This window comes from Macrobrachium rosenbergii, chromosome 48 (assembly GCF_040412425.1).
Source record: "Macrobrachium rosenbergii isolate ZJJX-2024 chromosome 48, ASM4041242v1, whole genome shotgun sequence".
NCBI classification, from domain to species: Eukaryota; Metazoa; Arthropoda; class Malacostraca; order Decapoda; family Palaemonidae; genus Macrobrachium; species Macrobrachium rosenbergii.
In genome coordinates, this window is record NC_089788.1 from 26,583,366 (window position 1) to 26,599,140 (window position 15,775).

Sequence of the window (15,775 nt, forward strand, 5' to 3'; positions counted from 1 at the left end):
CCCCCGCGAATACGGGGGGTTCACTGTATACACCTTACCCTTAGTGCCATAAGGGTCATCTGTCCATGAGATTAGACCCAGCACTGAGGACAAAGTTTGATAGCAAGATTCCCCCTTGCCCAGCCATGTTAGGTACTCAGTTTTATAGGTGGAGAGGCATGCCATCGAACTCCACCTCAATCAATGTTTCAAGAGTGAATTTTCCAGAACCTAAATAATTTTTGAGTTATCATAATAAAGTCAGATTTAAGAGAAGAGGAGCAAAATGAAATTTTTACTGAGAGAAAAAAGGACATGACTTCATTTTGTTTGGTCAGCAGTTGAGGTGCAAGGCTTGCAGGACTTTGATGTCTAAATTCATCAAAGCACTGGGACATTGCCTCTCAGATACCACCCTCTTAAACCCTCAAAAAGACAGCAGGTCTAGGATCTGTGTGTGTGTGCCCTGTAAGGTGCACTGTAGGGAGCACTGAATCATTTTTGCATTGTCCCTATATCCTTGCCTACAGCTGCACTGTCTTTGGTTGTTTTATATTTCATCCATCCCTTTGGGTCCTTCCCTCTGAATTGTAAAATTTTTTAACTGTCTTGCTCCAGTTTTCACACTTTAAAATGAAGTTGTTAGGGTCTAGACTTGTGAAGCAGTGGTCTGGTGAAAATGCTTTATATTGTGCATCAGAGACTTGTAACCAGATTGCTTCAGTATACTTTGTCCAGAATTTCATAGGTTGGTTTTAAAAGAACTGTGAGGTTGCTGATGCCTACTTCTAGAGTGAATATGTTGAAGCTTTTGTGTTTAGAAAATTATATAGTATTGTGCTTTCTTTCATGTGGTTTTGTACTATTTAACTTGCAGAGGGCGTGATTGTCGCAATAATGTCTACCAATTACCAACGGGGGAGATAGTGTACTTTGTGGCTGCTGTTGTAGTTTTGTACAATGTTGAAGACCAAATGCAAAGACACTACTTGGGTCACACAGATGATATCAAATGGTATGTATGATTATGAGTAGCATATTTTAAGCATATATTTTTTCAGTAATGTTTAGAAGTTATTCTCTTTATGTCCTTCTGTATTATTCCCTTGTATGTTTTATCCATCTTCAAGAGATAATAGTTACTGTGTATGGTACATTGCAAAGATGCTCTTGTTTTAATTTTAGCTAGAATTGAACTCTTATTTAGGTGTATAAAAAATAAAGAGTATTTAGAATTTTACACTTTTAAATCATGTCAAGTATTCTTTTGTACATTTATATATGTGGAATTTGTTTTAACATCTCTTATTCTGGTTAACTGGCCTATTTTGTAAGAATACATCATTTTAATTTTTTGGGACGTCTCTTACTCAGATATTTTTTATTCAGTGGTATAATGCAAATTATTTTTATATGGATTATATAACTGAAATGATTGTACTGTAGTTGGTGAAAGTTTATAACATTCCATTACCTTTCATATGAGAGCCCTGTATTTTTCTTTTTCAAGCTTGGCAGTCCACCCCAACAAACTTTTAATTGCAACTGGTCAGACAGCTGGCCATGATCGTCGTGATGCCAGGGTATGTAGAATTTAGTAGAATTGGTTGATAAGTAAGGAAAAACATTATGAAGATATAAATTAACATGCTTATTCAATATAAGATTAATAATGAAAACTTTATAAAACAAATGTATCTCTCTTTGTACAGTAGATTGATGCTATTACTCTGACAATACAGTATTGGATTTTTATAATAGATGTAAAGTTTAGGAAATGTTTATTGGTCAGTGAGCGATGCATACCGATATGAAGTTTATGTTGGCCAAAGTTTAAGAGAAGTGAATTAAGTAGTAGACAACTTTGCCTAGACTTGGAAAAGCAAATGACATTTATTGGTGCAGATTTAAAAACAACCTGTCCAGATACTGTGTAATGAAATGAAAAAATAAGATTCCATGTTTTCAAAGCATTTTTCTGCTAAAATTAAATTCAGGAGTTGTATGGTAATAAATGCACTATTATTTGTATTTTTGTTTTATTTAAGTCTAATGGCAGGGTATTAGGGTACAGCACATTTGTCACAGTATTTATCTTCAAACTATGCCCTGAAAAATTATTTATTGGTCTTGATGTTAACCAAAGAAGTTTATAATACAAGAAAGAATATGTAAAGATGCAGTGTGGCCCTTGCCAGTTCTACGTACATTTTAGCTCAGTAAAATGCTAACCTGTTTTGAGAGCAGCTTAAAGAGCTTTATGCTTTTCCTTCAGTTTTGAAAACGTTGGATGTTTTACATGTAACTCTGATGGTGAATGCTGTGTAAAATATTTTGTTGAAGCTGCCTATCTTGAAGCCTAAAGGATTTAGTTTTAGTAAAGCAGTCATATTGGAATTGCTACAAAAATGAAGTGCTGTATAAGAAAAAATAACAATTACAGACAGAGAGTAATAGCAGCATACAGTTAAATATCACTGAAGTTAGTAGCTGTCTGTCTGTACTTAACTCTATAAAAGGTAAGAGAGATTTACTTTATTTCAGGAGAGTTTATGAAAAATTAGATCATTTATGATTTTTAGCCACTGGTATTTTTTTAAATATTTGTGTGAACATTTTCCAGAACTTTAAACACATTCACACAACTGACTCTATACATAAACAAAACACTACAAACATACCCGGTCTTGTTTGGTGTGATTAACTGCATTATTGCTGTTTTTATGTTGTGACATAAAAAAAGTTTTGAAAAACTATGAATTTGATTTCTAACAATACGATTTAGTATGTTTTTGGCTTGCAGTGTACAGTAATTTACAGTAACTCGAATGGATTTGTGCAGATGCAGAATGTCCTTTAGTTGATATTTCAAATTATTTGAAGAAATCCTTCATAGCTGATTGCTTCTGAAATAAGCCTTTTGCTTTCTCATGCTAATTGGAATGTGTTTACACGTATTCATAACCTGAAATATTTACACCTTCATGAGAAGGGTATTCGATTCACTCAAATGATGTAAACTTGGTTCTTCAAATAATTGTCTTGTGTCCCTTGTGATCTTGCCGCTGAAGTCATGGCGCCTCAACCCTCCATCGGATCCCTTGAGCCCAGAGGCCGAGGAGTGGGTATGTAACAGTTTGCCCCCTAAAGGAACCTGAAACTGAGCTATAGAGTTATTTCCTTTTATTAATGGCACAATTTATAAAATAACGATCAGATGGTGAGGGTGAATGGCTTTTATTTTGACAGTATAGCTTTCCAAAATGAATTGTTTACAAAGACAGTGGAAAATTTGCATGATAATTGTATCATCAGCTAATGTCATTAGTTGTACTACTGTATTCTAAATTGGTTGAGTTTTAGAGCTTATTGCGTATGTGTAAGGTTCGAAAGGTTGTCAGTGGATCTAAAGACTATAGGTAGTTCTGAGTAATGTGGTAATTCTGTAAGTAGTTAACAAGATGGGAGGTTAGATTATAGTAAAATACTAGCAGTACTTGAATGTAACAGTAATTTTTTGGCAAGACAGTAGTTATTGATTTTCTCAAACTGGGAAAGATATGAGATTGTATTTGTTTCCTCATCTTTGATTATAAAGTAGTACAATATTTTAAAACTTGCTATGTATGTATGTAATTTAGATTAACATTTTCAAGGTTACTAAGACAGTTTTTGCCAAAGAAAATCATCTGCAACATTTTTATGTTGGGTTTTCAGTATACCTTGTTATACATATTTGCGTAAATTGACAAGATTATTAATTGTAAATTAAATGTGTGTCAGATGGCTTGATTTTTCTTTCATATTCTATGGGTAAATTCAGTAGATAATTTGATGAGTAGGTTAGAAAGGTATCAGTAATTTGATTATTTACATTGAAGTGTAAAAAGAACATTGTCGTTTAGAGCCATTTCTCACCCCAGCTGTTCATGGTGTACTTTGTGTCACACTAGATAATACGTCTTGGCTCATAGCCACCTTCAGCTTTTTTATCTGTATGAAGGCACAACAATAATAACTTGTGATAACCTTTATAAGTAAAAAAGTTGAATTCAATTAGGTTCCCTGTGTGTACATTAACTCTAGCAACAGACAGGCCATGTTGCTGACGCTCACCTTCTCTCACTACTGCTTGCTGGCTACACTTGTGCCGTTAATAGCACTAACTTGAAAGTCTTTTGATTAGCACGGATGCACCTGAGGGTTGTGATAGCTAATATAGTGATCTCTTAAATACAGCATTCTAGTGCATAGAAGATGATATTAGATGAGATGAATGAAGGTGATAATAGTGGTAATGAGGTAAAACCTGGAGGAAAAAGCTTGGTGTATTCTGTCATCAACATGTTAAAGTAACAACTTAATATATTAACTCAGTGGAGACCTCCTGTTGTAACCATAAATCCGAGTCTGTGTTGACTTTCGTTTGTGTAAGAGTTTGGTGCAAGTAAGATTGATCCTATGTGCACATTAGAAATACATTGCATCTGTAGTTTTTGTCCCATTCAAAATTTGTACATTTTTCTTTTACATATTTATTTTTTTGTTGTCTCAAGACATCTGTTGCTGTTGCTTTTTAGTTCATGCAAGTTTCATTTGATTTCCTCTATGCTAGAATTTTGGTTCTTGCCTTTTTATATGAATGCAAATACAGAAATGTTTTTGAAATTAAGGGGACCATTTTATTGTATTGCTAGTCTAGAACATGCATACTCTGCTGAATTGAGGCTCCATTAATAGCATTTGAGACTGGTCTTTTGTTGATGATGTCCCATTTTTATAACTATGCAACCACAGAGAAAAAGAATGATCAAAGTACATCATATGTTGAACATTGTTTTATATATATTCAGCTTTAATAAATAGTAATTCACACAGATGGATTGTGAGTTACTTGATAGCATGCAGGGCTGTAAACAGTCTGCCAACATGAAGGGCATTGCAATTATCAGCTGTTTAATCAGCCCTGAACTGGCCAGTGAATACTAACTATAGATAGATCTTGTTTACCTAACATAACACACTTTCTTTTTCAAACAATAACAGTACCCATCTCTTAGAACATTTCTGCCCATAAACCTTCATAAATACCTCTTTTTAAAACTGCATGCCAACACAAGCCTCACTCTTTCAGTAACATTTCAGTAACATTATAAATGCTTGAGCATATCCCTAAACAAAAAATATATAACACATCTTTTATAACCACATCAGATATTTTGCATACCAAATACTTGGCAGACGTGGATGGCAGTAGGCTAGTGATAAGGAAAGAAACTTTGTGTTAGAAGAAAAGTTTAGCATTTGGAATTCGGTAGATCTGAGAACTGAAATGTTTAACAAAAATATTTTCTGTTCTCACTCTGCCATCTAGATAAGGATGCTAGCGGTAATTTTATCAGTTGTTAGCTTTATTGATATACTCCAACTTGTCTCCTTTCTCCTTCTAGGCATGCTGTCACTGAACTGTAATTTAGAGGTTTAGTGAATGACCAGTAGACTTTTTTTGTAGCTTTAATACTGTGTATTATGTACTGTATTTATTGCTTAAGTGTTTAGATGCAAATATTTTTTCTTCTTGTAGCATTAAGGTCTTTCAGGTTATTACTCTAGGAGTTCTGTTTGATCTAATTTTGTCTCACATTTTCTCTGTAAAATAAATAAGTTTCTTAAATTTTTTCTGCACCATGGTGTTCAGTTTTTTGGCTTAGTGTGTTTCATTGGTATAAATAGTGTGTTTCAGTGGTATACAGTACAAATTTTAAATTCTTGAATAGAATTAGGGTCCTTTTCAAGAATTTGGTACTCATTTTTTTAGTGTGCTATTTATAGTTATAGTACATCAGAAAGCTTTTAATGTTATAACCTACCTATTTCTAGATAGAAAGAGTTGCAGTAATAAATGGCTTTTGACATAGTATTCCCTCTAATTAGTGCCTATAGTTAAGCCTGTGTATTATGTTAAATGGCTTAGTTGTATTAGTCTTTCAAATAACTAAGGTTCTTGTATATTTTTTCTCAAGTTTTCAAAACCATGCATACATTAAGATATGTCTCTAAGTAAAGCATTAAAACCAAAGCCACATTTATATGCAAGTAAAATCTAGTATTGCTTGGAAATTCAGGCCATGGTTTAAACAGCAAGGAAATCAAATCAAGTGCTGTATACAGTGTTATTGTTATTATTGTTCTTTTTCCTGCGTTTCCCTTTTGTTCATATCGTGCCTATCATAAACTTATTTTACTTTTAACGTCCTCTTGGAAAATCTTTTCTGCTGTTGAATGAAAATTGCCATTTAGGTTAAAACTGAAAGTCATTTAGTTAGTGCCTGTTCTTGAAAATGGTGTAGTTTGAACAACCAGGTTCTGGGGATGGCTACCAAATTGAAATGATTTACATACATGCATAAATATATATATATATATATATATATATATATATATATATATATATATATATATATATATATATATATATATATATATATATATATATATATATACACATACATATATATATACACACATGGCTGAAATAGGTTGCCACATATGTGCAAGTGAGATGTAGTGAGCCAAGTTAGTTGTTGTAGGACAGGGGATAGTACCCTCCTGTCCTGAGTCCTTTATATTCTATCACTGCCAACAAGCACTATTCTGGCTTAGACTATAAGAGAATTCTTTGTAATTGGTTGGTCTGTTTTATGGAACCCTGGGGGGACCATGAGAGTGTAACTCCTTTGAGGACTAACTGCAGCTACTCTATCAATATATTTATATATATATATGTATAATATATATATATATATATATATATATATATATATATATATATATATATATATATAATATATATATATATATATATATATATATATATATATATATATATATATATATATATATATATATATATATATATATATATATATAATGATTTCTTGCTGCCATAAACTGATTACAGTATTGCTGTTTGGTAGCTTAACTAGACCAGTGAGCTAAAACTCTTGTTGGGCAGCCCAAAGTCACAAACTGCTGCCGATTATATAGTGGTAGCATTAATATGCTGCATTTTTAGTGATTTTGGAATTTTAAATATATGGCTATTACAATGCTGTTTAGTAAGGTGGTTATGCTTTACAATTTCAAGACAAGTGTTAATGTTTGCATTATGTTTTTAAGTACTGTTAAGGTAGTCCGTCTTTGCAGAGGGAAAAATAACCTCTGGTTCTTTTATGAGCCAAAGTTTCTATTTCAGTTTTGACTAATTGTTTCCACTTTAGTTATAGGAGGCCCTGTGAAACCGTTCACTTTTTTGTCTGGACTGAGTTTTGATAGGAACCAGTAAACTCTCAGCAGAGAAAAAGTTCCAGAAATTTTTATTGCCATAGGGCACTAAGTATTTCTTTTGCTGTTGTAACTTAGATTGCACATAATAGTTTAATTTTATAACAGTGTACTGTACTGTTTTGATATTGCATTAGTGAAATCTTAATTAAACTCAGAATCATGCCATTGCATTTTATGTGTATGAGCAGTCCTTGTCTAATAATTTTTTATACATGCTTGGATATGACAAAATAGCATGCTGTAGCTTTGATTTTTAAAAATTCTTTGGCATCCTTCTCTTACTAATTAATAATAATAATTTTTATACTCTCTCACCAGCCTCACATTCGTGTGTGGGACAGTGTCAGCCTCAATACCCTGCACGTGATTGGAATCAGCGACATAGAACGATCCGTGGCTTGCTTAGCATTTTCAAAAGCTGTAAGTAAACATGCTTCAAAATAGAGGCCATATATTTTATGCTGGTATGCATTTTTTTTTTTTTTTAGAAATGTTAAAGCCCAAACTTACAGTATATTTTATTTATACCATGATATGTTGCAGATTTAACAGTACTGCATTTTATTATTACTTGCATTTAGACCCTGTAATCAGGCTGTTTTGTACAAAAGTATGAACTGCTGTCTTACCTTATGAAAACCTACCAATTAAGGCAGAGGTCTGCACCTGTGTAACCCCAAGTTTGTTAAGTCTTTTAAAATTTGTAGTAACTAGAGAGCAGTTTCATTTTGACAGAACTGTTTTCATGCAGATTGTGTGATTTATTGTGTTATGTATAAAATTTTTTCAGGATGGTGGAAGTTTACTAGTAGCTGTGGATGAAGCACCTGATCACAATATGTCTGTATGGGACTGGTCCCGAGGAGAACGTGGTTATAAACTTCTAGAAACTAAGGTTAGTGTTTAGTTCATGTAATTTCATGTAATTTTTGCCATTTCTTAAGTGGTTCTACAGGGAAGAATATTACTTCTTACTTTTGTGTAGAAGGCAGTAAGACCTGATTTTTGTGTAGAAGGCAGTAAGACCTGCCTCTCCTGGCTACCTTAAGCACAAAATCACTCCAATAAACCTTCATTTTCACATGTGTTATCAATATCAACCATATATAAAAATAGAATAATCATATTGTTACTGGTTACTGTCTCTCTTGCTTGCAGTGTTCAGCAGACCAGGTATTGGCTGTAGATTTCTCCCCAGTTGATCGCAGCACAATCATTACCTGTGGAAAAAATCACATCTCATTTTGGAATTATGAGAGTGGCATGCTTGCTAAACGAATGGGAGTATTTGAAAACAGGGAGCGTCCAAAGTATGTGACCTCTATCTCTTTTACGGACACAGGAAATGTAATATCTGGTGACTCCAATGGTAACCTTTTGATTTGGCAGCGAGGTAAAGTCTCATCTTCCATTTTAGTTTCTATTTATAGCAAGTAAGTACTGTATTGTAATGAGAAAGAGATGATTTGGATTATAAAAAAAAAATACAACATGGTAAAGTCAAGCATGGTACATGAGAAGTAAGGCTGCAGATAGCAGTATCCTCACTCTAGTAAAATATATTACAGGTTTGAAGTATATTAAGGCTGAGACTAAAGTACTGTACTCATTTTAGATATCATGAAATTTCATTGCAGAATTATCAGCAACTCTCAGGGGAGTATAGTTAGTATGCGTTACAACAAAGTACTTTCAAGTAATGTAAATACTGCACATTTTTATAGATTGAGCCCTTTGGTGACTTGCCCTTTCACTGAAAGGCACCATTATTGTAATGTTTGTGCAAAGTTTTGTGACCAAAAATGAGATCATTCATGCTGACTCGAAATTCAAGCAGCTGAAATGTCTGAAAGCATGAGAAAGGAAAGATAACTGTAATTCAGCAAACTGTTGTTTAACAAAACCCAATTATCTGATCAGGGCAAATGGCTCTGTGACAATTTTGTATTTATTCAACATGAATTTTGTTTAAGAATAAAATTTTGTAGTACACAGGACAGAAGAGAATGGGGGAGACCTTGATGCACATCTGATTCAGTGGAGTAATGGAAAAACTGATGTAAAAACACTCATAATGTCAATAATTCAAGGGTTGCTGTTTGAAATAGATGGCTGAATGTGTTTGAAGAAATTTGTTAGAAAATGTACTGCAGCATTCTTGCTTGTTTCATGATCCTCTAAAGCTCTTGCGATGTGTAGTTAATGGGGCCAGCTGATATATATGTACGATGGAAATTGAAAAATGTAAAAATATGAAATTTCTTCTATAGTTAGGTTTGGTATATGGTGAAGTGAATATGAAATACTGTACAGTATTATATCAAGATTGGTTTTAGTTTAATTATGGGAGATTTTTCACAACCATTCTCTCACAATTGAAATGCATTATTTTTGTTTGGTTAGTACAGAATTATATATTTGTCAAAATATATTACAATAATATTTTTTGAAAAAGGCCATCACAATTGGCTCTTGGCATTTTTACTCCATTGTTACTAGACAGTCAACAATAAAGCAGAGCTCAGTAGCCTTGAAACATTGGGAAGTAATATTGACACATTAGCCAACAGTCATGCTGCTGCAATTGTGGAAGCTTGTATCTCAAAACATAATGCATTTAATAAAAGATTATTTTGCCATAATTTTTCAACCAATCTCATTTTTCAAACATCTAACTTACCTGGTAGTTATATATATAGCTTAAGTCCCTGACGTCACGGCAGAATTTCAAAAACTCGCGGCAATCGCCGATCGGTAGTCAGGTGAACCACCTGTGCGCCCTCTACCCAGGTACCTGGAACCATTCCAACTATTCCTCAGATCTTCCCTGCCGCTGTGTCGGTAACATCGATGGAATTTCACTCATAGCCTGTGTTTTTTTCGCAACTTATTTTGGTGAAGTACACTTTGGCTTGGCTTTCGCTTGTTCGCTTTTGGATTTTCTTATAACATATCTGACTTCATCGAGTGTGAAAATGTGTGTGTGGGGATGCAAGCGGCTTGCTAAAGTCTCCTTGGATCCCCACTTAGTATGTCTGAAGAACGGAATGAAAGACCGGCTCAGAAGAGCCAAGAGTACTGTTTCTCACTCTTCTTGATATAACCAGGAATAGTTAATTCTTTTCCCCTTGATAACTATCCTATTGATCCTCTCCCGTAGTGGTAGTCTCTGAACCCCCCTACTGAAACAGGTAAGGACCCAATACTTAATGATTTGTTGGCTGCCATTCAGACCCTGGCCCAACAGGTAAAATCCCTCTCAGAAGACAGGGATAATATGTGATCGATAATAAGAGATCTAAAAATACAAGTGTTAATATGTTGTTAGTGCAAGTGCAGTGGAGGGTGCGACCGCCGGTCCTGTTGTGCTCCTAGTCCTAGACCTCTTCCAAGCTCACCAACCCCTGTGAGAAGGAAAGTCGACAGACGAAGGGAGGCAAGAGGCTTTAGCTACCGAGCAGTCGTCCCTCGAGCGTTTCTGTTGACGTTTCCCAGGACGCTCACCCGCCATAGGAAAGGCGAGGTTAAAGTGTTTTTTCGTCCATTGGTTGCTGTACGTCAACCGGAGGAAGCTTTTGATCGATGTCGCACAGGCGGCCAGTTCTCAAGCAACCTCTAGGTTTGACGGGACAGCGAAAGTTAGAAGTATGGACGCCAGGACGCCGAGCGCCGAGATGCTGGACGCCAGGACGCCGAGCGCCGAGAAGCTGGACGCCAGGACGCCAGGCGAGAAGCTGGACGCCAGGACGTCAAGTGTCGAGAAGTTAGACGCTAGGACGCCAGGGCGTCATGAAGCTGGACGCCAAGACATTAAGCTTCAAGAAAATGGACGCCAACACGCCAGGCGTCAAGAGACTGGACGCCAGGACGCCAGGCGTCAAGATGATATTTTGAAAGACGTCGCTACTTCCGTCTTCGGAAAATCGGAAGAAGAGAATGATAATATCTCGCATTCTCCTGTGAATCCTATTGCAGAGATTTCTGACGAAGACAATATAAAAGGCCATCAGCTTTTATCAGACTTGAAAAGGCTTGTGAAGCTATTTTCGGAAATTTTTTCCAGAGAAATTTATCCTGACTGCTTCTCAGAATTTACTCTGGTGAAGGCGTCTAAGAGGGCAACATTTACGAAGAATGGATACTTTCGAAGGAGAAACAATGAAAGACAGCCTTTGTTTTTTCCTCCAACCAAACTAGCTCAAGGTCTAGTCTTTAGTATCAAACTGGAGGATCGTTCGGCCTCGAAATACCTGCCCCTTCCCAGGAACCTTCTCGAATCTTGTTGACTCTTCTCGTCGAGTGGCCATGGGGAAAACTGTTGTTGGTCGATATCAGAATTGAACCACCCCCTCAAAAGAATTTGGAGATTTAGGAAGGAAGATGGAATTATTCAACACGACTGACACCAAGAACTCATATATCTGATGTCTAATGGGGTATGGATAAAGGACTCAGGAGATAGTTCCAATGAATCAACTGCACCTTTCTCAGCAGGAATCCTGAAGAAAAGGGCCCTTTTCATCTTTGGCCCAGAAAACCACGTAAGATTTAATATCTAAAACAGCAAGAAAAGTCCTACCTACAACTTTCATCGCTAAAAAGAGTAAGGCTGAGGTTCCTGTGTTTCAGGTATCTCAGCTCTTTCGTGGTCGGCCCTCCGATAGAGGTTCCTCTAGGGCGGGTAGATGAATGGCAAAGAGAAGAGGCTCTACACAGGGAAGAAGGAGGACCTGCCTTTCTTCTCCTGCAGACTGTCCAGCCTGAGTAGGCCCCCTCTGGTAACCAGACAATTCGACCTTTCTGCCAAATGCAACGACAGAACCAAGGCAAAGGTTTTACAGCAACAAGTGTCTATGATGTTGCAAAAGGAGACCAGACAGAGAGTTCAGGATCCGAATTCCCCAGGATTCTACATTCGGTTATTCCTGATCCCCAAATGCTTGGGGAGTTAGAGACCGGTGCTAGAAGGGATTGCACTCAATTTTTTTTTTTTTTGTGCAATAAACAAGGTCGCTATAGAAACGACAAAATCGGTTCTAGCAGCGGTCAGACAGCATGACTGGATGGCCTCACTGGACCTCCAGGATGCGTATTTTCACGTCCCCATGCACCCGATCTCCAAGAATTTTCTGAAGTTTGTCCACGGGAAAGGTTTTATAGTTTCGGTCTCTCTCTTTCGGCCTAAACAGACAAGGTTGACGTCTGGCTCTGGAGCCGAGACCTCTCAAGAGCAAGTTACCCAATATTGAGGGACGTCATGATAAGACTTCATAGACTACAGATTGTAGCCACAGCAGCAGCCCGGAGCTCTTCCCTTCCAGCCCCAAGGGTAGCTCTCCTACTAAGAACAAACGTAGACAGTTCTATTCAGTCAGGATACCGGGCTGCAAGAGCGTGGCGGACACTGTGCTGCCTTCCATACATCCTCCTCTTCCTCCTTCGGATTGGTACTCGTCTGCAGAACCCCTCCACGGTCCATTATTGACGATGAGAAGGAAATAATTGCCGTAGTTGAGGCTTCCCCAGCCTGTCCCCAACAGCAGGAAGCCCCGCATATAGCTTTACTATAAAATATGCAGCAGACTTTGTCTTCCCGGCTGCAAGCGTGACAACCAGGCAAAGAGAAGAAGGATAATAGACGTCCAACTAAAGCTTCTAGACGTCCAGAAGTTTAAGACGCTGAACGTAGTGAATGAAACTCTAGACGCTGGATGCAGTGGCGTCAAGCATCTAGGAGTGAAACACCATGATGACAAGCGTCAATGAACCCAAGACGTCAAGCGCCAAGGCATTGACGTCAGGACGTCAGGCTTCAAGATATTGGAAGCCAAGACGTGGAGTTAGCTCAGGACGCAAGATGCACTGGCATCAAGCGTCTAACAAAGAATTAGGTCTACTGATAAACAGATAGAAATCTCAGCCGATCCCATCCCAAGAGGTTCTATGCCTTAGGATGAAGATTCAGAGTCAGGATTTTCGGGCTTTTCCGTTTATTGCAAAAACAGGACAAGCCTCAAGAAAATTTCAGAACTTTATAAAGAGACAGTCATGCTTGGCAAAGGAATGGATGAGTCTGCTGGGAACCCTTTCCTCGCTGGAATGGTTTGTCTCCTTTGAGAGGTTAATTCTATGCCCGTTACAGTTTCATCTAAATCGGAACTGGGACAAGGAAATAGAACTGGAGACCAAGTGCATCCCCATTTCGGAACCAATAAGACCGTATTTGTAGTGGTGGAACGTCCCCGTCAAGCTCCAGGAGGTCCCTTCTCTATATTAGAGGAACCCAGACCTAGTGTTGTTATCCGATGCGTCGGACTCAGTATGGGGAGCAACACGAGGGAAATAAAAAGTCTCGGGCTCCTGGACCAGAGAGCAGGAGGAGTTAAACATCAATTAGAAGGAACTAACTGCAATCCTTCTAGCTCTCAGGGAGTTCGAACACAGTGGAGAACAAAGAGGTGCAGGTCAACACCGACAACACGGCAGCATTGGCCTACATCAGCAAACAAGGGGGCACTCACTCCAGGTCTCTATACGAGACAATAAGAGAATCTCTTCTTTGGGCAAAGGAGGAGAATGTAAAACTAGTAACCCACTTTATCCAAGGGGAGAAAAATGTGAGGGCGGACATTCTGAGCAGGAAATAAAGTCCTCTCAAAAGAATGAACGCTACATCAGGACTTTGGGGACGTCCTTGCATAGATCTCTCGCCACAGCTAAAAACGAAGAGGTTGGACACTTACTGCTCTCCAGTACCAGATCCCGGGGCTATATACATAGACGCTGTTTCTGGTGGACTGGTCCAACTTGGACGTATGCATTTCCCTATTTCAAGATAATACACAGGGTACTGAAAAAATTTGTGTCACGTGAGAGGACCGGAATGACCCTTGTGGCCCCTTACTAAACGACAAGAGATTGGTTCCCAGAAGTACTGGATTGGATGGTGGACATCCCGAGTAGCCTACCTCAGAGAGTAGATCTACTCAAACAACCCCACTTGGAAAGATATTACCAAAACCTACAAGCGCTACTAGTAACTGCTTTCGGACTATCGGAAAACTCACAAGAGCCAGAAGTTTTTCAAGGAGGCAGGTGGCGCTATCGCAAATCAAGGAAGTTATCCACCATTAAGGTATACCAATCCAAGTGGGAGGTATTTAGAGGATGGTGCAAGGACAACCATGTGTCCTCTTCCAATATTTCTGTAACCCAAATTTGTATATAGAGAACTCACCAGCATGGAACCTAGACGTGGTCCTGAGGTTCCTCATGGGGAGTAGGTTTGATCCCTTGCAGAGGACATCTTTAAAGGACTCACCATGAAAACTCTTTTCTTGGTCAGTTTGGCCGCAGCTTAAAAAGAGTTAGTGAGATACATGCTCTCAGCAAGAATATAGATTTTATACAAGGCAAGGCAATCTGCTCACTGCAACTAGGCTTCCTTGCAAAAATGAATACTGCTCGTCACAACCCTAGCCCAGAACGTTCGAGATTCCGAACCTAACGGACATAACAGGGGGAGAGAGAGAGTCCTATTCCCGGTAAGGGCTCTAAGGCTCTACCTGGATAGGACAAAGGACTTAGAAGGAATTCAGAAGGGCTTTGGTGCTCAGTCAAAAAGCTCTCTGTATAGATGTCAAAGAATGCTCTGTTTTATTTTATCAGACAGTTGATAAAAGAAGCAAATATGGAATGTAGAGAGATAGACTACAAGATTCTGAAAGTAAAGACGCACGAGGTCAGGGCAGTAGCAACCTCTGTAGCTCTTAAACAGAACAGGTCCCTGCAGAGTATCTTGGACACGACCTTCTGGAGAAGCAAGTTAGTATTTGCCTCTCACTATCTAAAACAAGTCAAGACATTATGCGAAGATTGCTATACGCTGTGCCCGTTTATAGCATCTAATTCAGTAATGGGAGAGGGGAATACCCTACAATCCCATAAACCAATACCCTTTTTCTTACCTTGAATTGAGAATTTTTATGGTTGTTTGTGAAGACTGGACGCAGTCTTCCGCAATCATTGGGATGAAAGTTCCTTGGTAGAGCCCGGAACAAGGGTATTGAGAGGAGGTCTAGTCACATAGAGGTTATACACCGGTTGACAGCCCTAGAGATTTTCAGCCCCTGGGTGGATCGCTGGATCTCTTAAGGAATGCAGACATAATGAGAGGGAGTTCATTGAAGTCAGCTTCCTTAATCCAATCCTATAAAATAATACCCTTTGTTCTTGCCTTGGAATGGTTGAAATTTGATGGTTGTTTGTGAAGATTGAACGCAGTCTTCCACAATCATTGATTTTAGTCAGATGATCATTTTGTTCCTTGGTGACGCCCGGAACAAGGGTATTATAGGTTGTCTGTCACATAGAGGTTGGTACACCGGTTGGCAGCTCCTAGAGGTCTTCAGCCCCCTGAGTGGATCGCTGGACCTCTTAAGGAATACAG

At 38.0% G+C, this 15,775-nt stretch overlaps 1 protein-coding gene across 50 annotated transcripts in view; it reads left to right on the plus strand.

Moving 5' to 3' along the window:
• Positions 1-15,775, plus strand: part of LOC136831307 (echinoderm microtubule-associated protein-like 2) — a 370,899-nt gene that overhangs the window by 303,060 nt on the left and 52,064 nt on the right. For 31 of the 50 annotated variants that reach the window (XM_067091484.1, XM_067091464.1, XM_067091463.1 and 28 more), the window contains 6 exons: positions 857-994; positions 1,490-1,562; positions 3,051-3,104; positions 7,645-7,746; positions 8,117-8,221; positions 8,485-8,719. In XM_067091484.1, the coding sequence (XP_066947585.1) occupies positions 857-994; positions 1,490-1,562; positions 3,051-3,104; positions 7,645-7,746; positions 8,117-8,221; positions 8,485-8,719 (707 nt within the window). The remainder of the gene's footprint in view (positions 1-856; positions 995-1,489; positions 1,563-3,050; positions 3,105-7,644; positions 7,747-8,116; positions 8,222-8,484; positions 8,720-15,775) is intronic. The other 19 variants (XM_067091500.1, XM_067091472.1, XM_067091474.1 and 16 more) reach the window with 1 other exon arrangement.